The sequence below is a fragment of the Pan paniscus genome, chromosome 9 (assembly GCF_029289425.2).
Source record: "Pan paniscus chromosome 9, NHGRI_mPanPan1-v2.0_pri, whole genome shotgun sequence".
Classification (NCBI taxonomy): Eukaryota; Metazoa; Chordata; class Mammalia; order Primates; family Hominidae; genus Pan; species Pan paniscus.
Genome location: NC_073258.2, coordinates 7934602 through 7959812, shown reverse-complemented (window position 1 = coordinate 7959812; position 25211 = coordinate 7934602). Strand labels below are relative to the sequence as shown.

At 41.2% G+C, this 25211-nt stretch overlaps 2 protein-coding genes across 4 annotated transcripts; one reads left to right on the top strand and one right to left on the bottom strand.

Moving 5' to 3' along the window:
• Window positions 1–95: 95 nt before the first annotated feature.
• Window positions 96–23293, top strand: UBQLN3 (ubiquilin 3). 3 transcript variants are annotated; one of them, XR_008620140.2, is made up of 3 exons: window positions 96–1455; window positions 1735–4327; window positions 21389–23293. XR_008620140.2 is itself a non-coding variant. In XM_003819042.4 (2 exons), the coding sequence occupies exon 2, from the start codon at window positions 1771–1773 to the stop codon at window positions 3736–3738; it is 1968 nt and encodes a 655-aa protein (XP_003819090.4). In that variant the 5' UTR covers window positions 96–1455; window positions 1735–1770; the 3' UTR covers window positions 3739–6185. The 3 variants fall into 3 exon arrangements, 1 of the variants encoding a protein (XP_003819090.4); XR_008620141.2 differs by having other exon boundaries at window positions 1735–4166; window positions 21389–22766; XM_003819042.4 differs by lacking the exon at window positions 21389–23293 and having other exon boundaries at window positions 1735–6185.
• LOC100978488 (olfactory receptor 52D1) lies at window positions 21586–25211 on the bottom strand. The gene has a single exon (XM_063608332.1). It carries the CDS (start codon window positions 22663–22665, stop codon window positions 21709–21711), a length of 957 nt encoding a protein of 318 aa, XP_063464402.1. The 5' UTR covers window positions 22666–25211; the 3' UTR covers window positions 21586–21708.

The following is a 25211-nucleotide window of genomic DNA, read 5'->3' as shown; positions in this document are numbered from 1 at the left end:
AAGAAAGACAGTAATAATCAGAAGGGACTTCTACCTGTGTCTACCATGAAATCAACCAACTAGCTTACAACTGTCCCAATACACTCTGCCTCCCATTCATTCTGCTATCATGAATAAACTTCATATTCCTAAATCAAGCTCTCCACATAGGCACTTGCTCCCAGTCTCTCTAACTTATCTATTCAAGAACTTAATAGTTTTCCCTTTCTCATGCATCAATTTTTTCTACTCACTGGATTGTTTCTATCACAATATAAACATCATTACACTATTCTTAAGAAAAAAATCTAAAAAGCCTTTAACCCCACATCCCCACATAGCCGTCATCCCCTTTCTTGCATTTAAAATGCCCTAACTGGATCTACTTTTTCCCAAACCATTTGCTTTTAAACACACTCTGATTAGGCTTCCTGCCTCTACTATCCTTCCAAAGCTAGTCTCATCATGGTCTCCAATTCTTTATTTTTTCAAATCCAGTGGCCAATTCTCAATCCTCATCCTCCTGACCTAGCAGCATCATTTCACATGATTGGTTACTCTCTCCTTTTTGAAACTCTTCTTCCTTTGGCCTTTCTCTTTTCTCTCTCTTTTTTCTACCTTACTCTTTTATTTTTTCTCAGTTTCCTTTGCCAAATTCTTCTGATCTTCCAGATTTCTAAATGTTATAGAGCCACAAAACTCAGATTTTAAAATCTCTATCATTTTGCCTGTATGCACTAACTAGCTAATCTAAACCAGTCCATGATGTTAAGTACCCTTTGAATGCCAATAAACTCTGGACTTATAATATTAAACTACAATACTACATCTCCATTTGTATGTAAAATAGACATCTCAAATGTATGTAAAACCGTTTAACAACCTGCTAATTTAGACAAAGTGCTTATTCCCAATCTTTGTCTTAGTAAATATTCAATCCTTTGAGTTCCTTTGGGGATAACAATTTCTTTTAAAGTAAAAAAAAAGTTATCTCATGCTTGACTCCTCCCTTATACCCCAAATCCTATCCATCAGTGAATCAATACTTTGAAAATACGTAAAGAATTCATGGTTAATGTTGAATAAGACAGAAAACTGGGACATAGGATACCAGGAAGAAGCCCCTGGACCAGGAAGTAGCTGAATGTGGGTCTGAATGGAGACAGAGAGGACTGAGAGATGTTTTATAACATTCCAATCCCAGTCTGAGCCTCCACAGAAGTCTCCACAGGAAGGCACTTGAGGTGGAGGAAGTAGAAGTGGTAAAAGATGGGAGAGCAAGAGTTCCCAGGGATCCAGAGCTCCTTAGAGAAGTCTCAAGAATCTTCTGTGTGAGGCTGTGATGTCAGCACTGAGGTCACAGAAGGGACCTGACAGTGCGGGTTCTGGCCCAGAAGGCCTCAGGGGTGGCTGTGTAGCAAGATGAGGGAGGTTTGGAGCCCTGCATAAAGAGAAGGACGGGACCACAGCTGACTGGTATGTACACCCCAGCTGGGCCCTTCCTTCTACCTTTGTCCCTGTATTCATCAACTACAGACCTCTTTCCCAGGGCCCTGCATTTCCCTCCCCTGATTCCAACATATCTCAATCCCGCAATCTTCCTAAAGCATCCTGCCCCAGAAACCTCATGGCCCCTTTCATGTAGACCCTGCAGCTTTCCCTATCCTGATATTCAAGCCCCTTTTCATACTCACCCTTCCTACTTTTGCCATTGCCTGAAAGGATGATCTTGGTCTCCCATCCCCGTGCCCCTAGCTGTGTCCCCACAGATCTGGGCCTCCTGCTGCCACCATGGCCAAAGGTGGAGAAGCCCTGCCACAGGGCAGCCCAGCACCAGTCCAGGATCCCCACCTCATCAAGGTGACAGTGAAGACGCCCAAAGACAAGGAGGATTTCTCAGTTACAGATACATGCACCATCCAGCAGCTGAAGGAAGAGATATCTCAGCGCTTTAAGGCCCACCCCGATCAGCTTGTTCTAATCTTTGCTGGCAAAATCCTCAAGGATCCTGACTCACTGGCACAGTGTGGAGTGCGAGATGGCCTCACTGTCCACCTGGTCATCAAGATGCAGCGCCGTGCCATGGGCAATGAGTGCCCAGCTGCCTCTGTCCCTACCCAGGGCCCAAGTCCTGGATCACTCCCTCAGCCAAGCTCCATTTACCCAGCAGATGGGCCCCCTGCCTTTAGCTTAGGTCTCCTCAGAGGCCTCAGTAGGCTGGGCTTGGCCTATCGTGGCTTCCCTGACCAGCCAAGCTCCCTAATGCGGCAGCATGTGTCTGTGCCTGAGTTTGTGACTCAGCTCATTGATGACCCCTTCATCCAGGGTCTGCTGTCCAACACAGGCCTAGTACGCCAGCTGGTTCTTGACAACCCCCATATGCAGCAGCTGATCCAGCACAACCCTGAGATTGGGCATATTCTTAACAACCCAGAAATTATGCGGCAGACACTGGAGTTTTTACGTAACCCTGCCATGATGCAGGAGATGATACGTAGCCAGGACCGGGTGCTCAGTAACTTGGAGAGCATTCCTGGTGGCTACAATGTGCTTCGCACTATGTACACAGATATTATGGACCCAATGCTTAACGCAGTCCAGGAGCAGTTTGGTGGCAATCCCTTTGCCACTGCCACTACTGATAATGCCACCACCACCACCAGCCAACCTTCAAGGATGGAGAATTGTGACCCTCTCCCCAACCCCTGGACTTCTACACATGGAGGCTCAGGTAGCAGGCAAGGAAGGCAGGATGGGGATCAGGATGCACCTGACATTAGAAACAGGTTTCCAAACTTTCTGGGTATTATAAGGCTCTATGACTATCTCCAGCAATTACACGAGAACCCCCAGTCCCTAGGAACTTATCTACAGGGGACTGCATCTGCCCTCAGCCAAAGCCAGGAACCACCACCATCAGTAAACAGAGTTCCCCCATCATCACCCTCATCTCAGGAGCCTGGGTCAGGCCAGCCTCTCCCCAAGGAGTCAGTAGCAATCAAAGGAAGGTCCTCCTGCCCAGCTTTCCTGAGATACCCCACAGAGAACAGTACTGGACAAGGTGGAGACCAAGATGGTGCAGGGAAAAGCTCTACTGGACATAGCACAAACTTGCCTGATCTTGTCTCGGGGCTGGGAGATTCTGCCAACAGGGTTCCATTTGCTCCCTTATCTTTTTCCCCCATGGCAGCCATTCCTGGAATCCCTGAGCCTCCCTGGCTGCCATCCCCAGCTTATCCAAGATCTCTGAGGCCAGATGGCATGAATCCAGCTCCACAGTTACAGGATGAGATACAACCACAGCTGCCACTGCTGATGCACCTTCAGGCAGCCATGGCAAACCCCCGTGCCCTGCAAGCCCTGCGGCAGATTGAGCAGGGTCTACAGGTCCTAGCTACTGAAGCACCTCGCCTCCTACTCTGGTTCATGCCTTGCCTAGCAGGGACGGGTAGTGTGGCAGGAGGTATGGAGTCTAGAGAAGATCCCCATCTGTCTGAGGATCCTCTCCCAAATCCACCTCCTGAGGTGTTCCCAGCACTGGACTCTGCAGAGCCGGGCTTCCATTCCCCTCCCTTTCTCCATATGCTGCAAGATTTAGTTAGTACAAATCCCCAGCAGCTGCAGCCTGAGGCTCACTTTCAGGTGCAGCTGGAGCAACTGCGGTCCATGGGCTTTCTCAATCGTGAAGCCAATCTTCAGGCCCTCATTGCTACGGGGGGCGACGTGGATGCTGCTGTGGAGAAGCTGAGACAGTCATAGGAGCCTTAGTCATTCAGACCATACGTTTTCCTCTGTGCCTTTTTCCCATATCCTATTTCCCTAGCTCTCCCATTTTTGAATACAGCTGCATTATAAACCAAATTTACTACGATGCCCTTTGCTGTGGAGGCAATGTTGTTCCAGAGTCAACGAGGAAGACTAATGGCCAAAACATAGTGGAGGTGCTGTGTGTGAGTCAACCACTTGTACCACTATACCACTGGGGGGCCCCAGTCTAAGCTCTGCTTATGCCTATCTTGAGATGCAATTACACGCAATTTCCAATGTGAACTCTTGCCTGAGTCTCATTCATTTGGGCTATGAGAAAAAGGATGGATATGGGAGAAGAAGTAGTGATAAGGGCTGTCTCTACGTGGATGGAAGGACTTGGAGGGAAACTAAAAGATCTGAAGTTAGAAGACTCACAGGTATCAAGAACAGAGGAGGAAATGTTGCTGCAACCTTTTGAAGGTCGAGGCCTGCAACTTTCCCAGTGTTCTTTCAGCGTTTCTTCAGATTTTGTGTCCTGTAGTAGCTGCTACCAGGTGCTCTGGTTTTCCGAGCTCCCTACCACTAGCCTGACTTAAAAGTGGGTATAGTTTCTTATTTTTATCTCGCCTGAAGACTATCCCCCAAGCAGCTTTCACTTCCAGGATTTGATGCTGATCTCTAAGCAGATAGAGATAGAGCAGCAAAGGAGTCGGGGTGACTTCTCAGATTCCTGAATCTTACCGACTTTATACAGTCCCTTGTAGCCAGATCCAGAGAGTTAATTTTTTGCAACTTCAAGCTCAAAACTGAAGACATACTTTGTGTATGGCATTTTGCTAGCTATTAGGAATTCAATATGAGCAAAAGAGTTTTACTCACTGCCCTGCCTCAATGAATTTATGATCTTATAGCAAGAATTGTGCAAATTGTGACTATATAATTCACATTATATATAATTACAAACTATGAGAAATGGTGTAAAGAAAAAGATGAGGAGCTGTGAAATAGCATGAACAGGGTCTTGATCTAGTCTGGGGAGACAGGAAAGGCTTCTGTGAGTGTGTACTGCAAACTAGAATCCAAAAAGTGGTAAGAATTAAGTAGGTAAAGCTTTCAAGGAGGAGGGAAGAGCTTTCCTGCAGAAGAGCTATTATGTACAAAGGCACTGAGGTAGGAGGTGCATAACACATAGAAGATGCCCTTGGGATCTCAGACTAGATCCTTGTTTGCATTCAAGGATGCCTTCCATTAACCATGTACTTCTAGGGTAAAAGTGTTACAATTCATAAATCAAGCCAGTAAATAATGCTTTCCAGTCCATATGCACACAAATGTGTCAGGTAAACCCACTGTAGAGAAACGCACAAACACACAATACACATCCACTTAAATATGTCTTCACATGGGTATATTCTATGTACACATGTACAAGCATACATACAAAACACAGTCTGTTAAATCAGAGTTTCATCGCAAAATGGAAGTGTAAACCTAAGAAACATTCACAGTATTTTCCTATCAAGGAAGTAAAGAGGTCTTGATGGGGGATACCTAAAAGTGGCTGTGGTGTGTGTTTAGATGTCAGAGACTCAGTACTGGGAGAGAGGGAACCTCTACTTGGAGCTCAGGATATTTTGATCAGCCTGTGTAACTTAGAGCTGCTAGCACACGGTTTAAAGGAGATAAAAGCAGCCTTTGGGAAAACATTTATTCTAGCGATTTAGGTTTCAATGTTTAGGTGGAGCACAAGGTTCCTGATATGATTTGTCTCTGTGGCCCCACCCAAATCTCATCTTGTAGCTCCCATAATTCCCACCTGTTGTGGGAGGGACCTGGTGTGAGATGATTGAATCAGGGGGGTGGGTCTTTCCCATGCTGTTCTCGTGACAGTGAATGGGTCTCGCGAGATCTGATGGTTTTAAAAACCGGAGTTGCTCTACACAAGCTCTCTTTTTGCCTGCTGCCATTTCGGTAGGATGTGACTTGCTTCTCCTGGCCATGGTTGTGAGGCCTCCCCGGCTATGTGGAACTGTAAGTCCGGTAAACCTCTTTCTTTTATAAATTGCCCAGTCTCGGGTATATCTTCATTAGCAGCGTGAAAACGGGCAAATACAGCTTCAATTTCCCCTCACTCCACTCCCCATTAGGGGATAGTTTTTGTCCAGATTAAAGAAAAACCTATTGTTTATGGTGGTGCTGGGGGAAATGAAGAGGAAAGTCTTGCCTCTCCATTTTCTTCAGTTCATGAGGTGAGTTCTCTGGGTCTGCCTCTGACTGGGGAAGATATACATTGAACCCCAAATTTCCATCCTTGGAAGTCCAGATAGGTCTGAGGGAAAAAACAAAAAACCTAATAGCAATGTTACTGCATTTATCTGCCTTCCATTTGAGCCAAAGAAAGCCTGAGGGTCATGTGAAGTGAAGCCCTGTTAATTGGAAGGCCAGGTGGGTCTGAGGAAAAAAGAAAAAACAAAACAAAGAAACACCTAATGGGAAGAAATGTTACTGTTTTTATCTGCCTTTCATCTGGGCCAAAGAAAGCCTGAGGCTCATTTGAAGTGAAGCCCTGCTCATCAGGGAAGACACCAGGTGAATTGGGTCTAAAAGTCTTAGCTAGGGAGAAGAGTGTTCATTCAGTGGATAATTCTCTTGCCATAACCTCTTAGAGCTCTTCACAATTGACTGGGTGCTTGGAATCCTTGCTCTAGCTTCATTAAAGAGTAAACTCATCAGCCTCATGCCTGGCTCCAAGGTGGTGAATCCAGGAGGAGGAGGCTTCTGGGGCAGGGAGGGTCACTGTCTTCTACCTAGCAGCTAAGGTAGGGCCTGGTACGTGGAAAGTGTGCAATCAATGATTGAAGGAGTGTTAAACAGTGAGTGACTAAGTTAGCAAACAAATGAGAAAGTGATTGGGGACACTGGATAGATACAAATCAAATTTAAGATGTCACAGGACCAAAGCTTGTGCTTGGGAAAATAAAGGCTATGAGAATTTTAGAGGGAGGAGGTCCCTGTAGGCTGATGTTGCTGAAAGAGCAGGCCTCCTAGGACTTCCCGTCTGCTGTCCCGGTTCTTACACTCTATCAGCCATGGCCCAAGATCAAATCTGAGTTGTGGAAGGACATGACAAGGGGGTTATACAGGTGGCGAAGAGAAGATAGAGTCACAGAGTTTTGGTCATTCTGGGCCTACTGCCTGGCCCTTTCCAAAGAAATTGTACTCTTTCTTCAGACCAAGAGATTTGCTAGAAAGCAGAAAAACAAGCCGTGTTAAAGTCTGCAGTACTGAGAGCTGATTTGGATAACAATTAGCCAGGAAAGTAGACAGCAGTTAAGGAGAAAGGTATCCAAACCATAAAAAGTGCTTTTAAGCATCAATGTTATTTTTTTTTTCTTTAAAAAAACAAAACAAAACTAATATCTTCATCATAAACACATGCCCATTTTTTTTTCTATATGTTTTAGGGCTTCATTACTTGTATTTATTTAATATTAATAATAGCTAACACTTATTGAGGCTTTACTATATGTCAGGCTCTGTTCCAAGCTTTTACCATCGGATTCCACACAATAGTCCTTTAGCGCAGATATTAGTAGTATCCCTAGTTTATGGATGAGGGCAGCTGAGGCAAATGAAGAGGGGAAGTACATCACTTAAAGCTATAAAGCACTTCATATTACAGCCAGGATTAGACAGTCTAATTCCAGAGCCCATACTCTTAATCACTGCAATAAATCAAGTTAATTTAATTTATGCTTTAATCCTTACCCCTCAAAAAGTAGAGCAGGGCAGAATTTGTGATATTGAAATTTTTACCCCCCTGAGTCCTGCGAGTATCTACACTAGACTGAAATGTCGTCATTACCATAGCCTACATATGCATAGATGTTTTTGTTTCTTTGCTTTTTATTTTATCTAATACTACACTTCCTCAATTATTTTAACTTTGAAATATTTAATGACAAAAAGAATAATGCCTGACATTGCAAAATACCATTGGCTAATTTTGTCTGTTTTTCCAAGTACACTTTATAGCAGATGTCAAATTTCAGAAAAGGCCAAATGAGATTTTGATTGGCTTTCTATTATAAATTGGAACATGTTGAGGAATTTGCAATAGGCAGTCTTTCCTTTTAAAATAGGGAATATTTCTATTTAAACTTTATTTCTTTGTAAAAAAAGGTGTAGTTTCTTCAATTAAGTTTTACACATTTGGGTTTATTTACACATGACATTTTTTGATTGTTATTTTGAATGACAATTTTTTCATTATATTTTCTGGGTGAATTAGACTGTGATGAAACTGTGCTATTACCAGTTACTGTATTATTACTTCAGATCTTTGTTAATAGATGCTCATGCAATCGAGTGTATGCATCTTTGATAAACAGTTGCAAAGCCTCTACTCTTCTAATAATTTGTATGTATGTAAGTTGTACATAAGATGGGTAAAATAAGAATATAGAAAAATTCACTACACAGATAGCACTACCAATACTATGATGTTTGTACTTTTATATATTTTAATACAACTATGATTGTACTGTACATAGTTTCATAACCTACCTTTTTAACTTGGTAATATATCATGAATTTTTCCAAGTTATTACCCTTTGACACTCACAGTTCAATAAATATTTCCTGCACATATTCTATGTAAGAAATGATGTTTGGTGCTAGGAATACAATGGCGAACAAGATTAGATATGTTTCCTACCCTAAGGAGTTTAAAATATAGTGGCAACGACATATTTCAGTTAACTCTTAAAGAGATCTCACGGAAAACTAGGCACTGTTCTATAGCCTGTGCATATATTCGTTTAATTCTTACAGAAACCCTGTAAAGTAGGCTCTATAATTACACCTATTTTTACAGGTAAGTAAACTAAGGCATAAGAAGGTAAAGTGTCTAGTCCAAGATTAGTAGCAAGTGAATGAATGGTTGAGCTGGAGTTGGAATTTGAACCAGTCTTTCTAGAGACCACATTGTCCACTCACTTCTATTACATAAATGATTATTGGTTTATAATTACAACAAATTTCATGCAGGAAATTGTTAGTGCATATGGCAGGAGGAGGGATGTATTTTTAGAACGATGGTCAGAATCTCTGTGGAGGAAGTATTTATACAGAGATTTGAAAGGTGAAAGGAAGCCAGACATTCAAAGAGCTAGGGGAAAAATGTCTCATGCAAAGGAGAAAGGATAAAAGAGAATCCTGATTTTGACTGGAGCTCGATACATTCATGGAAAAATTAAACAAGGCCAGTGGATCTGGAGTACAGAGAATGAGAGGGAGAGTGCTTCAAGGTGATGTGGGAAAGACAGGTGAGTGCAAGATCAAGAAGGCTTTGTCACCCATGTAGAGACATTCATTCTCAACTTACACAGAGAATGAATGAGAGAGTGACAAGCGGAGAAGCAGAGTCAATCTGAAGACCCCTGTAGTCATTCAAGTGAGAGATGGTACTGGCTTAGAATAGGGTTCCTGACGTGTGTATGACAAGAAGTGGACAAATGAGAACATATTTTGGAGATAGAGTTTACAAAGCTTTCTGATGAGATTAAATGTGCAAGATTAAAGAAAGGGAGAAATTCACTCACAGGTGGGAGTTGAACAATGAGAACACATGGACACAGGGTGGGGAACATCACACACTGGGCCTGTCGGGGGTTGGGGGCGCTGGGGGAGGGATAGCAGTAGAAGAAATACCTAATGTAAATGACCAGTTCATGGGTGCAGCAAACCAACATGGAGCATGTATACCTATGTAACAAACCTGCACGTTGTGCACATGTACCCTAGAACTTAAAGTATAATAATAAACAGGGAGAAATTAATAAGCAAAGAAGAAAATATCACACAATGGTAAATTCTATGCATATAATCAAAATATAGTGATAGGATAGTGAATTAGAACGTGATCTGAATAATTAAAAGGGACAATCTTGTTATAAAGTCTTAGGAAACAGCTACTGTGGCAGCTTTAAGGGTAAGTTGGGCACTTGGTGTGTTCTAGAAGGAGAAGAGAAGCCAGCGTGGTCAAGCTTCTTAGACAAGAGGAAAACTCTCAGCAAAAGGAAGTCAAGGAAACAGGCAGGAGTCCAACTATGTGAGGCTTTAGAGCTAGTCAAGGAACTTGGATTTTATCCTAAGTATAATAAGAAGGTAACTTTTGCTACTCCCATCAGGATTTTATTTGATTTATTTAAATAAACTTTTAAGACTATCGTAAGCCACATTTAGCCTGAATCTACTCAAAGGACACAGGAAACAAAGCAAAAATCACCAGTAGGGCAGAATCAGGCATTCCTCATTTGGTGGGAGTTCTTATTGTAGCCCAGGCATAGGTTAGTATAGCCACCCAGAAGTCATTTTCTCCCAGGTGTAAGGAGTCAAAATCTGTATCAGGCAAGTCAGAGAGAGGCTGCAGGTTAAGTCCTGGTGCCCCATAGTAGCTAATAGGCTTTTCAGCCCTCCATACACCTATGTTCTAGACTCTGCAAGAAATGCCTTATTATAATTTCCCCAAACTCAGGGCTGCCCAAAGTATGGAATCTCCAACAGGTATTTATGATTCATTATGACTTCTTCCCATTCAGTCAAGTTTGCCAATCAAGGGTCATTTCTATCACAGGCAATGCTGCCTAGTGTCAACCTAAAATAATGGCAGAGAGACAAGCTTCCCAAATAAATTACTTTGTTCAGGAATAAACAGGACTATAACCTGGGATATGCATGCTATGACAGATCATAGGCATATTCAGGGAGGTGGAGGCAAGGGGAAACTTTTAAAGGCAAAAAGGAGAAGTATATGAAGGTCGTTTTGAAACAAAAGTTCATTGGTCATAGGGGCTTCCCACAGGTGGTGACATGTGCACTGACCATAGTAGGAGTGGGTCTTCATAGAAGTGACATGACTACAGGGTTGTGGTTTAGTAAAGCTACTTGCAAGGCCGCAATTAGGACTATTACTGGAAAGATGTCCTCGTCGAAGTGGCTTAATTGCAAGGTGTGGTTTTGGCAGAGTCTGTTATGACAGTTCTTGTTATCAGGCAAATATACATGAGGACCCTCCTTTTATGAAGGTCCCAAACTAAATGGATCTTCTGGCTCCATTTAGTTTGATTTTGACATGAATGACTCCATTTTGGTACCGACAGTTTTCACACTAGCAATATAATTGGTATTTTACAGTTGTCTGTTTTTCAGGGAAACAGAGCCAGTAAGTTTAACTGAAAATCAGATTCTCATGCAACAGAGGAGTTTTGTTAATCCTTTTACTTATATACTTCAGATCACATAGGGCACTATGGTCTGAGATATTAGCGAGCATGGTGATTTAGAATGGTTTCAAGTAGCTTTCAGTTGGGTTTACTACTGCAAGAGCAAAGAAGCAGGGCAAAAGATATGTGAAATTAAATACACAGAAGAGTAGGTGGGCGTAGATCCTCATTGCTTCCATAATTCTCACAAAGGTGCACATAATTTGGTCACTGTGTCCTTTGCAAAATGGTCTAGCAGGTCAAAGGGCCGGGATTGTGAGCTCACTGTCTCTTACACCACTAGGCTAGGCAGGGATCACATCAGCACTCTAGAGCCTATTTGCCAAAATAAAAGGCAATTCTTTGCAGAGTAGATTACATATTCCATGTTCTCATTACTGTATTATCAGGACCACGGGAGTCCTAGTCACAGATGGGAATTTAATTAAGATAGTGAAATGAACTCATTTCCCTTGGCTGTTAAGTTGGCAGTTGGTGGTGAGGGTAAGAGTGGAAGCTGACAAGCTAGTACTTGGATCTGCAGAAGTCCAGGGAAGAGATTGTTTAGACTTGTGTCATAATAGTACTGATAGGGTGATAGATTCAGGACATATTTTTAAGGCTTGGTAGAAAGGGCTTGCTGATGGAATTAACATGGGACAGAAGGCTTTTTGACTTGTGCAGTTAAGAGGATAGTGGTCTTTAAGAAGGAGAATAACTGGAGGAAGATGCTTTTCAGAGGAATATAAAAAATACTGTTTTGACCCTGCTAGTTGAGGTCCCTGTTAGACTTCAAGTGGAGATGACAAGTTTAAGTTCTGGGCATATTCAGAGGAATATAAAAAATACTGGATTATTTGTCTAACCCAGCGATGTAGAGTTGCTGCTCCTAAGTATCTGTGGGTGTTACTGAAAGCCATGAATGGTATCATCCAGGTCTACTGTGCAGACAGAAACAAGAGTGGGGCCCAGAGCTGATCCAAATTTATAAATCCTGTTTTCATAAATTCACAGAGATAGAATTATTCACAGAAATAGGTCAAAGAGTAACCAAAGGCTTGAGCTTAACAATTTAAATGCTATTTTGAATGGCTGTACTATCATATCTCCACATTAAAACAGGATAGGGAGGCACTGGGGCCAATTTTTCATACACATCATTTAAGAAAACCTAGGTCAGAAGGTCAAGCAGTTGAACTTTGTGCCCTGTCATCCCCTAATTTCCCTGTCAACTTGAACTTCATTCTAGAAGTTCAGTCCCTGCCTTTGCAGCCTTGTACTTTCTTGGAAAGTTTTATGTTCAAATGTGTCCCATGTCGGAATAATAGCTCCCTGACCTGTGGGACAATCTATGATTAATGCATCCCAGGAGAGTACATGCCCTTCATCTGGCCTCCAGCCCTTATTGAATGGGGGTGAGATTGAAAATTTATAAAGATAGGATAAGGCCTGTGGCAAAACAGAAACTCATTTAGAGGCTTATTGGTCAGACTGGAATTTAAAGAGGAGATTTTTCAGGAGGTCATCATGTTTGTCTATTAAATCTGTTACCTGGGACCTGTCAGGAACACGAAAGTTCTATTGAATGCCTTTCCCAAGGACCCAGCATGCATGGTGTATCTTAAGAAGTAAAGGGTGTATCTTGGTTACAATTAGTAATGTCTGTAACTCTGAAGGGAATGAGGGTTTTGGCAAGGCCTTGTATTGTGACCTTGGTATATAAGGAGATATACTGAAACTAATATCGTTTTGACTTACATTTTGGGTATATTCGTGAGCAAGAGATTCTAATATGTTGATTTTTTTTTACCTTGAAGAAGACAATTTGTAGGTAATGGCCCAATAATTTATAATACATATGAAGACAGGACCATTTGTTGGCCAGGGCATCCAGTGTTAAGGTGACTGCCTTAAGATTAAGATTACGTGTGATGTTTCTTGGGTCCTGTCCTTTGTTAGGGACATCCTGGCTAATGGATGGAAAGCAGCAACATTCCACTAAGCTCTATCACCTGTCATGGTTAGCAGTGCCATTGGCATAGTCCAGGAACTACCACTGCTGTTCACTCAGTTAATCCCAAGGATCACCAAAGATAGCTAAGGGGTTTAGGGAAGGGTGACCTCCTCCAGCACCATGGCATTTGGCAAGGAACTGAGAACAGGGGAAGCTACCTCTTCTGCTGGTGGAGTATCCTATAGGGCTCAAGTTTGGTTCCATACTGTCTTAGGGAGGCCTCACTAGCTGTGCCAAGGTTGTGAAGGTTAGTTTTTAAAACCCAAAACATAATGGGCAGGTGGGAGTGGAAGACCACATGCTAAGAGTTTGTAAGAGCCCCTGTTTCCTGGAGAGTCCAGTAGGTAGCCAGTCATTAGTTGTTTCATGCCATTAATAAACGTGTCAAATGCATTTCCTTGGAAGAGGATACTATGAATGTGATGTCATACCTATGCTCCTGGAGAAAGGTGTGTATAGTTAAGAGCCTCTCTGCTAAGACTGTGTGTGATGGCAAAGCTGCTGAGAAACTCCATGGGTAGCTGGCAAAAGGTGTATTGAGTTCTTTTGAAGGTGGAGGCAAACGTGGTGAGAGATTGTTAAAATAGGAGTTTAGCCACCTATAGTTGTCTTTATATTCTGTCTTTGACTGGTAAGAGAAAAAGGAAGGGACCCAGTGTCTCTAGGCAGCAACCTTAACCACAGTTATACTCAGTCCTTCTACCCCTCAACTTGTTTTTTATTTTTAATCTCTGTTTTCTTTGAATGCTTACCTGAGGAGATCCTGGTAGTCCCAAGTGTTCTGATGGATACCCTCTCTAGAGTGTCCCAATCAACCTTAGAGAGCCTGGGGGTCTACATCACCAATAGTGGACTCAATTTTGTCTTTTAAATTATTTATTTTTTGACAATTTATTTATTTTGAGACGGAGTCTTGCTCTGTTGCCCAGGCTGGAGTGCAATGGAGTGATCTCAGCTCACTGCAACCTCTGCCTCCCAGGTGCAAGCGATTCTCCTGCCTCAGCCTCCGGAGTAGCTGGGATTACAGGCCTGCACTAATTTTTGTATTTTTAGTAGAGACGGGCTTTCACCATGTTGGTCAGGCTTTAAGGAAGAGATTATTAACATGTCAATATGTACCAGCACTTCAAAGTACTCAACGTATTTACCAGGTGAAGTGTAATTTACAATGAGCTGAGAAACATCTTCAAGTGTCTTAGGAGAAACAAGATCAAAGAGTTCCTTCTCCTCTCTTTCCTTTCCTCTCTCTCTCTTTTTTTTTTTTTAACATTGATTCACCATCTTCTGTGGATGGGATCTGTGATAACCCTTGGGGTTGGAGACCAATGAGCAATGGCTACAAGGATGCAGCAGAGAAGGTGCCACTGGTCCCAGCAGCATCGACTCTAATGAAGTGCTGTCTAGGACTGTCCTCGGGAGGAGGACCATTTGACTCTTGAAGGGAGGAGAGTGAATTATCTTCTTCTCCCAAGTGCTATTGAGAGCAGGCAGCATCACGTACGTCTACTGCAGCCTACTGGCTCCCTCACCTTTCCAGCTAGCATTCAGCAATATATACACCCATGACCCTATGACGGGGGAAACTCCACTTCTAGTGTCAGGGGATATTCCTCAAATTATAATCACTCAAAGGTGCACTGAAAAACAGCCAAGTCACATGGCCAGTTCAAAAGAGCCTCCCCCTCTTGCTGGGATCAAGTTGGAATGCAGTATCCTGGAGTGTGTTATCGGGATTGGGACAGGATCTAGACTTTAGGAAGGGGATTCTTGGCAGTATTCAGAAGAGGTAATACAAAGCCATGCAAGGCAGTACACAAGAATGTCATCGGAGTAGAAAGGCCTCCAAAACAGTACAGCCCTATCTAGTTAGGCAATTGAACCATGAGCGGTGAAAGGGCATCTCTGAGGGACATTTCACTGGAGTTTGGAATGATCCCATTTTTGTTGCCAATTCCAATTGTGTTTTAAATGAGGCGGTAAGTCCCTTTGTGGGGTCTTTAAAAATCATTACAACAAGGCATGGAAATCACACTCAGAAATGCATATGAGATAAAAATTTATTATCACAGTTTTTAGAGGGAACCGGAGGCATGCCATGCAAGGGGCCCTATGAGAAGAACTCCTAGGGAACAGTCTCCATCAAGCAGGAGAGCCAAGAGAGAATGTGAACCCATGGGCAGGTACCTCCATTGAGAGTCAACGTGGACTACACAAGCAAGAAGCATGAGGGGATTTTACTGGTACATTTGAATATCACTAGGTCACAATCAGGGAAGGCAAGAAGAGGAACTTGTGGCAGGAACCAGACTTATCACACAGGTGTACCTGGTAACTTGGTGAGGGGTGGGTTGCTCAGAGGCTGTTCATGGAGAGGTTAAGGTATCAGGAACATACGAAGTTAAAAAAAATTGCAATATGCCACCCTGCTACGCTGTATTTTGGTTACAAATTTTATGGAGAATAACTTTTCTATCTCTTCACTTTCAGCCTATGCGTGTCCTTAAAGCTAAAGTGAGTCTTTTGCAGGCGGTATATAGTTGGATCTTGTTTTATCCATTCAGTCACTCTATATGTTTTGATTGGAGAATGTAATCTATTTAATTTAAAGTGATTATTGATAGGCAAGGACTTACTATCATTATTTTGTTAATTGTTTTCTGACTGTGTTATAGCTCCTGGTTCTTCCTCTCTTCTTGTTTTCCTTTTTGATTTGATGATTTCTTTTGTAGTGATATGCATTGATCTCTTTATTTTTGTCTTCTGTGTATGTACTACAGATTTTTAGTTTGTAATTACCATAAAGCTTGCATAAAACATGAGTCTATTTTAAGCTGATAACCTAAGTTAAATTGCATACAAAAACTCCACATTTACTTACTTCTCCTCACCTACACATTTTGTGTTACTAATGTCACAATTTATAACTTAATACACTGTGTATCCCTTAGCAAATTATCATATAGATATTTTTAAAATTTGTTTTTTTAACTTTTATACTAAGATTAAAAGTGAGTTACACATTACCATTACACCATTATTCTGATGTTGACTTTATACTTACCTTTACCAGTGAGTTTCATGCTTTCATACATTTTCATGTTGCTAATTATAGTCCCGTCATTTCAACTCGAAGAACTGTTTTCAGCATTTCTTGTATGGCTGGTCTAGTGGTGATGAACTCGTTCAGTGCATCCACTCTTGAATATTTTTCTCCACTGTAGTGCTAGAACCTCTCATCTGGACTCCAGGGCTCCCACAAAGGTATTCTTGTTTATGGGTAGTTGACAAAATTGGTGTTTCTCTAGGGGGATAGCAGCTGGAAACTTCTACTTCATTATGTTGCTAATGTCCCTTCTGACAGAAGGTTTTTCTGGATACCATACTTTCTCCACTGGTATGTTTGGAGTTGTCCATATCACCTGCTGTTAAAAATGTCCCTGAACCTTTGGTCAGCCCTGACAGACCTATCTGTTCTCTGTTTCTCAATCCAGTTACCAACCTGACCACAAGATGTACCAAAGATTTTTTGTATTGAAATAATAATATTTAATAAACATCTGCTCTGTGCCAAGCATTTTGGCCTATACTTTATAGGAATAATCTCCTTAATCTTCAAAATAAATCTTTGAGAAAATATCATTTCATACATGATGAAACACAGTCTTAAAAAGGGAAAATGACTTGTTGAAGGTTATGAAGTGATGGCAGCGGGATTTAAACCAGGCTTGTTTCACTCCAGAAAGTCCAGACTCCTTTTTTATGTTCCTTAAATAGTTTATTGGCAAGTTGATTATTGTTACTTTATTTTATAACTCTAAAAGGAATATATACACGACGTAAAATATTCAGAAGATGTCAGCTCCTCCAGAAAGATAAAGTATGGTTCCTGTGCTGAATGAAGAACTCAGTGGGTAATGTGGACGGAGCTCCTGCCTTAAGAGAGACAAGTATGTAAGTGGACTGGGAAAGGCCGTCATGTGATGCTTGGGAAGGAGATATTCAGGTACTGACAATAAAGTCCACAGAGGAAGAGACAAAGAAATGGTTCACCTCAAAGTCTATGAGGGGGAAAATAATGCCTGGAACCATGAGACATGCAAAAGTGGTTCTGAATAATTGTTACCTGGAATAATGTTATTTCTTGCCACACATTAATGCATTTGCTAAAACAAAGCCAGAAACTTTAATTTGGATATCTGATCCCACTGGGGATGACCCAATGGGAATTTTCAGATGAATTGGTTTTGCTAGTAATACTTGTATGGTAGAAGTTATGCTGAGTCTGGCTGGCTGACAGCCAGCTATGAGGCTCAGTCTGTGAAGTATCCCCTGGCTGGGAAGTTCTTTCAAACTCAGAAATTACAAAGTATCAAGTCTTAATATTGGTTGTATCCTAGATATACTGGTTAAAACAAATTACAATGTAAAAATATATATGAATATATGATAAACAAGGTAATTGCAGAGGGATCTAAATGTCATGTCACTTATGTCTAACATCATCTTCTAGAGGTGTCATTCTAGGCAGCCAAATCCTAATTTTTTAGTCATTGAAAATTCTAGAATCAGAAAAGTTAAGTATATGGCAGCAGTTAATGGTTTAAACCTAAGATAGTCTGATGCATCCACCACCATAAAAATAATTGCTGCAGAGATATGACTTTACCCTAGGGCTCCTCTGGCCTGGAGTGGTCAACACAGTTCTTTGGAGACTTACTATTTTCTGCTTTTACAGTTGAAATATGTTTTCTCCTAAGTGACAAGTTTCCTTGTCAGGTATATTAATACCTTAAATCTAATAGTTGTTAAGTTTAACAGACCTAGACTCAAACTGTTACCTTCTTATGATTTCTCATGTCTCAGCTCTGATTCTCGGAGTTGAGATAATTCTTTATTTATCTGAGAGAAACTTTATAAGTTCTTGGGGAAAATAATGTCTTTTTAGAATGGTATAGATAGATTTCTCAAACTTGAGAGGGGAACATGATGATGACTTTTTAGAAAAAGGCAGATCGATTTCTCAACCTTGATATGGGGAACATGATGATGTCTCTTTAGAATCAGATAGATCGATTTCTCAAGCTTGAGGTCTCAGAAGTGCAAGCTGCCTTCAGACCCCAGTGAGATGGGGTGGACTAATTATACATATCTTCATTCTGTTCCTATATGAACAAGGACTCGAGGCCTTGGCTGGGCCATGGCCAGTGTACAGCAATTTAGTGGAAGATAGGTGACTGAAATCAATATTTCCTAAGCTAGCTCTTAGGATCAATGTCTTTTCCATTCAGCCATGTTCCTTTATCAAACTCAAATGGTAGGATTTTTCAACAGTGGATCAGACTGATGTGAAACATGTTTCCAGATAAAGACATTTATTTTGTTTCTGTTGCTATTTAAAGCAAATAACAAAGAGAGTCTGGCTGGGTGTGGTTGCTCATGCCTGTAATCTCAGCACTTTGGGAGGCCGAGGTGGGTGGATCACTTGAGGTCAGGAGTTCGAGATCAGCCTGGTCAACATGGTGAAACTCTGTCTCTACTAAAAATACAAAAATTAGCCATGTAGTGGGATGCACCTGTAATCCCAGTTACTCAGGAAGCTGAGGCAGGAGAATGGCTTGAACCTGGGAGGCAGAGGTTGCAGTAAGTCGAGATTGTGCCGCTGTACTCCCACCTGATTAACAAAGATGTAGGAACCAGAGCTCTTGGATTCCAGAGTTTGTAATCTTGGCTATATGCTACTCTGTAGTCAGAATCAATCAATTCCCTTGGAACAGGTGAACAGAAAGTGTGTCTTGTCTTGCCTTTACACAGAGAAAGGGACCAATTAAGTTCCAACTCTTTGGGAATTTAGAATCTCAGAGAGAAAAATTAAGAGAATAATCTAAATCACAATGAAGAAATTATCTATTAACATATTTATAATAAGAGCAAATTGAGTGTCTCTCTGCTGCTGAGAACCATTGTTAGCACATCACAATAAAGTCAAATAACATGGAGTGAGATGGAAGAAAGAGAAAACAGGGTGAGTTTCTTCAGAGCTCAGAGGGAAGAATTTATTTTTTGTTTTTTTGAATTCTACATATACAAGAAAATGTGTGTGTGTGAGTGTGTGTGTGTGTTTATTTTGTGAGAGAGACAGACTTGGTGGGGTGAGGTGAATTCTGGTTCTGGAGATGTGCTATGGAATTGGGGAGAACTTGGCAGGGTAGTTCTTCAGGGCCTTACCAGTGCTGAATTACTTCAAATTGAATTAAGAGAGTCTCCCTCAGCACAAACTGAAACAGCTAGACTTGGGGATAAAGGGACAAATTTACCTAATACGTCAAGATTCTGAGGTTAAGTCTTCTTTGCAATTTGGCAGTTGCACTGATTTATGTGCCAAACTGTGAACTCATTTCTCAAAGTGGTCCAGGAGAAGGACTGTTTAAGGCTCTAGCAGGATCAGGTTCATGCAGCAGTCTAAATGATTTGCACATGCTCTAGGGCTGGTGACATCTATCTATACTCAAAAGCTGAATTTCTTTTTAGTGCATAGGTAAAACCATATTTTATGCCTTTTTAGGGAAAGATGATGCTGTACACTGGGATTGGTAATCAGGGAAGTTTCACTTTGGGAAATTCTGCCTTTCTGTGTTAGTCATTTGCATTGCTTTACTTCAAACTTCAGTAACAATTGATTGAGATTGATCCATCACTATTTCAGTGGAGCCTGACTTATAAAATTTGTAAGGGCTGCCCGTGTCTTCTTATCTGGGCCTGGCTTTTGAGGCCCCCTCGAAATGTAATCACCCCCAGCTTCCTCAAGCTCTTTCAGTAATCCTCTTTGCTGTCTCCTTCCTGCACCATTGCCTGGTACCTCCTCCTCTTCCAATCTGTTCCACCCCTCTGATCATTCTCCTCTGAGCTTCTCTGGGCCAAGACATGACTGTCCCTGACCTGTGATAGCTCCTTGTGCATGAATTTACCTCCACAACTGGACTAGGAGCTCTCCATGGCCACAGCTGACACTTACCCTCTTGTCTTACCCATGAACTTGTGATACTTTTTCTTGTAATTGCTTTTCTAGGTAAAAATACTCTTCGTCGTGATTCTTGTGGATGTGACTATATCTGAACAGCCTCAGTGTAATATGAATAAACAAGAATCAAATTACTGAGTACCTACTGTGTGCCAGACACTGTGCTAGACATATATTTTCATTACCCAACACATTAGCGTAATGAAGACAGTATTTATTCATTAAATCAACTAAGACTATGATACATACCAGTATAATCTCTAACACTTTTCCCATAATATTTTGAGTGCTTATTAATTATGTGCAAGGCACAGATGAAATGCCTAGTCTGATGAAGTATTAAAATGGTTATCAATTCAAAAGCAAATAAATGAACACTGCAGATTAAGCCATGCAGCTATAAAATCTAGCATACCTTTATAAATTTAAGAATTAATAGCTGAATACTACCAACTGCCAGCAGTCAGAATTGAATGCTTGCTTTGTTCCTGAGATTATAATAAACACTTTACTAATGCTGAGGGCAGTAAAGTGGGATGCCCTAATTCTTGCAGCTAGTAGATAAGGAAGTCCATGGTCATCTGCACACAAATCTCATAATCTTCCCATAATAAAATACTGGACAGTGTATGAGATATTGTCAATAAATGCCATAACCTTAGGCTATTAGTCTCCCTGAATGACAGGCTTTTAATTTATAATGCAAGTAACAACAATCATCTCTTTGAACAGTTGGAAGGAGATGGCTGGACTTATTTATTTCAGAACTGAGATTACTAAAGCATTATTATTAAAAAAGGAACTTGGATTTGGGGCTGGCTCCCCTGAATTCTTAATAAGGGATAACCTTATAACTAAAAGGAAAGAGACCTCAAAATGGATGAGTGTGGGAGGAGTGAAAGAATATACAGTTGTATTAAGTACCAGTCATATCTCTAGCACTTTAAAAATATTATAGAATTGTTATCACAATAACCCTGTGATGTGAGGTAATGTAAAAAAAGTTTTATATAAGTTAAGTGTCTTTACTAGTAACGTTTAGAGAGGTTACATAACTTTCTCATTTTATATTCATTTATTGAGTACATGTTAGTCACTGTCTTAATTTTTCTAACTTATTTATTTCTCACTACAACATTCAAAGTTAGATGTTATTTTTATCCCCATTTAACAGTTGGCCAAACTGAGGCATAGAAACATTTCAAACATGCTCAAGGTCACAAGTAGAGGAGCCAGGATTCAAACGCAGGCACTCTGACTTTATACTTTGTGCTTTTAACCAATACATCAATATTCAAAGTGGTGGAATTCAGACTCAAATTCATTCCAAACCTTCTCTTTGTTTTTCACTTGGACTCACAGGAGAATATTCCTACCCTTAAATCCAGATGCCTCTGAAGACCAGGAATTGACTTTCTCCTTAGTAAGTCACAGACACTTTTAAGACAAGTGTGAGAATATTATCACCTTTCTGGGGTATTCAGAGTTCCCCAAGGAGCCTCAGGAAAATAGTATGTTCAGTGTGATAATTGATAGCTCTGATTCATCTGGCTATTCCTCTTCCTTCCAGAGTTTCCTGCCATGTCAAACCATTCCTTTCACATCATCACTGTGTGTCCATGTAAATGTATCTAGACAGCTATCCTACACTTTTTTTAAAATCTCCAACTTCTGCTCAGCATTCATATTGAAGTCTTCCCCAGGTGAAGCAGTTTTAGAAGTCGACTCCGAATCTCCTTGGTTCTAGCTCCATAGAGAATAGGATTGAGTACAGGAGGCACCAGCACATAGAGATTAGCCAGAAAGATGTGCACATGCTTGGGGACTTTGTGGTGACCAAAGCGGTGGGTGAGGAAGGAGAAGAAGGCAGGGATGTAGAAAACCAGGATGATGCCAATGTGGGAGCCACAGGTACTCAGAGCTTTGTGCTGGGCATCATGAGATGGAAGATGAAAGACTGCATGGAGGATAAAGCCATAGGAAATGGCAACGAGAATGGAATCCAGTCCCATGGCCAGCAGAGCCACAGTTAGCCCATAGACAATATTGACAGTGATGTTGGCACAGGCCAGTCGGGCAATGCCCATATGCTCACAGTATGTGTGTGTCATGACACGGTGACCACAGTAGGGGAGTCGCCTCAGCAAGAAGATGAAGGGGGAGACAATAGCCACATTACGGAATAACCCAACAAAGCCAATTCTGCCTATGACAGCATGGTTGAGAATGGTTGTGTACCTTAATGGGTTACAGATAGCCACATACCTATCAAAGGCCATGGCAAGTAGAATCGAGGACTCCAGAGCATAGATAGAATGGACACAAAACATCTGGGCCAGGCATCCACCAAAGGAAATCTCACCAGCATGGAGCCACAAAATGGCCAGCATCTTGGGCACAGTGGTAGAACTGAGAGCCAGGTCTGTGAGTGAGAGAAGGCAGAGGAAGAGGTACATAGGTGCATGAAGAGCATTGTCCATGGCAATGACCAGGATGAGGGCAGCATTTCCAACCAGTGCTACAAGATACATGGCACAGAAAGGGATGGCAATCCAGAAGTGGGCAGCCTCCAGCCCTGGGATCCCTGTTAAGAAGAAGGTATCTGGAAGATGGTTATCACTGAGGTTGGAATCTGACATTCTTCCTGGCAAATGAAGGGCTCTTTCTGAATAGTATTGTTATGCTTGCCCTGAAACATCAGATATTTGGTTGATTTATGCAAAACAAAGATCTTTCTGTGAAATAATCTTTTTTAGACTAAAAAATTTGTTTTTCACTTGTACAAACATCTGAAATACTACCACATATAATTCATTTTAAAACCTTCTGCTAATTTCTATATCGAACAATGATGTTTTGAGTTCTATATCCAAAGCACCAAGCTAAGTATTTATTAGTCTTCTCAAACTGACCTTTCCAGACTTATCTCCCTCCATATCCTGCACATCATTTATTGACCTCTAGTCCATCCACATCATGGGATATTTCTTACCTCTCATTCATGCCTTTTCTCTTACCTAGGGAGTCTCATTCCTTTATTTTCCTCCTCTCTATTAAGTTTTAATACAAGTTTCCCTGCTTCCCAGAGGCCTTCCCTTTCTAAACTGGTCTTGGTAATCTCTAATTTTATATTTTTCCTACTTCCACTATCTTACAAAATTCTGCTGGGTTAGAACTATGTCTTTATGCAACCATAACCTCTACGCTGCCCATGACTGTATTTGTACCTAGACATTTTGACAACTTCAATAAAGACTAAATTCTGATCATTCTTAGTAACATGGCATTGATGTTTTAAATTAATGATATAATGATGCATTAACTTTTTTTCTGCATTTGTTATGTGCCAAATATACACCAAGTCACTTTTGTATATATATATCATCTGAAGTGCCTATGAAGAGGCTAGGCAACCTGAATATGCTTTCATATCATGATTGAATATATACAGCAATTTGAGCATTCACATGGGTATACCAGAAGGAAGTGTGAGATAAATCAGATATGCTTGTTGAGGATACTGCACTCAACCATGGCAAAGCCAGCATATAGTCCTCCAATCCACCAGTATGATGGCTGGATGTGAGGTCAGATCAGAATGGCAAGTGCTATTACAGACAGATATAAAAAGTGAGGTATTCTGGATTTACCACCCATAAAGGGACTGGAAGGGGATTCTGTTCTTGCTGTAGAGGGATAGCTAGTATTATACACATTGTCTCAGTAACATGTATCCCTAAAAGAATTCTGAGTAGAAATGCCAGGAAATCTGAGTTTTAGCCCCGATTCTGTAACATTATTGATTTGTGACTTTGAACAAATCTCTTACTTATCTGGACAGTCTCAATTTAGAAAGGGCAATGAATGTAGTCATTCTCTGATTTTCTGTCTTATATTTTAACAACATATACTCTGGATAAAAGAGAGTACAGTTATCATTTACATCCCTAACCAATGAAAAGACCAATCCCAGAGAAGTGAACTGATATAATTTAGATCACGAGGCATTTTATTTGCAGAACTATGATTAGGTCTCATGTCTCTTGATTCAGAGTTTGGTGTTTTTGCCTCACCCTACTGTCCATTAATAAGTCCAATACTTGAATTCCTATCTCTTTCAAATGAGGCTAATATCTTTTTTGTCTAATATCAATTCCTAGTGCTGAAGTATCTTTAGTCTTTATCTGAGCTCCAAAGAGGTGGAATTAGGAAGTCCCCTTTATTTGCATTGAGATTTTTTTTTTTTTGTAAGAACAGGAGGCATCTTATTGATTCCTACCATAACAGAGCACCTAGGACTGTAATACAAAGAAACACATACATATTTTACTGCAGTAAAGATAACTGATGACCGATGGTGTTTAGGAAGTTATGAGACAAAAGATACAGAGCAAACAAAAAGTCATGGGCATCAGCCAGTGCAGGGCTGTGCTAGAGGTTCCTATCTAGCCCAGACGCTTAGCTCAACTGCCTTCCTACCCTCTGCTTTGGTTTAAAATGCAGAGGAGAGACTGGAAACAATGATGAATGCAGGGGCGGGGATGCCCATTGTGTGCTCTGTAGACGTCTTAGGCAAACTTAGAAGCTAAAGAGCTGCTTGTGGCTGCTCAATCTCAGAAGTGAGTCAAGAAGTTTCCAGAGAAGCTCTCCCAAAGCAGAGTCTTATCATTTTCGTGTCACATGCCCCCACATTTCTTCCCTCTCCTCCTCCTCAGGTCTCCAGTAACCCAACAGTATTTAGCGGGCACATACCATGGACCAGTCACTGTGTGGAACTGGGGTAACAGCAATGAACAATCAGACAAAAATCCCTGCCGTGAAAGAGCTTAGATTTTAGCAAAGGCAGATAAATAGCAAACAAAATGCAGAAGTAAAATATATGTTAGATAATGATAAGGACTTTGAAAAAATAAAACAGAAAAAAAAAGAGGTAGTGGGAGTGGGGTAAATTCTAATTAGGGCATTGTATTAGTTTGCTAGGGCTGTCACCACAAAGCACCACAGACTGAGAGGCTTAAATAACAGAAACATATTCTCTCACAGTTCTGGAGGCTAGAAGTCTGATATCGCGATGTTGGCAGGTTTGGTTCTTTCTGAGTCCTTTTTCCTTGCCTTGTAGATGACCCCCCTTTGTGTCTTCAGTTGGTCTTCCCTCTCTGCCTGTGCCCTCATCTCCCCTTGTTAA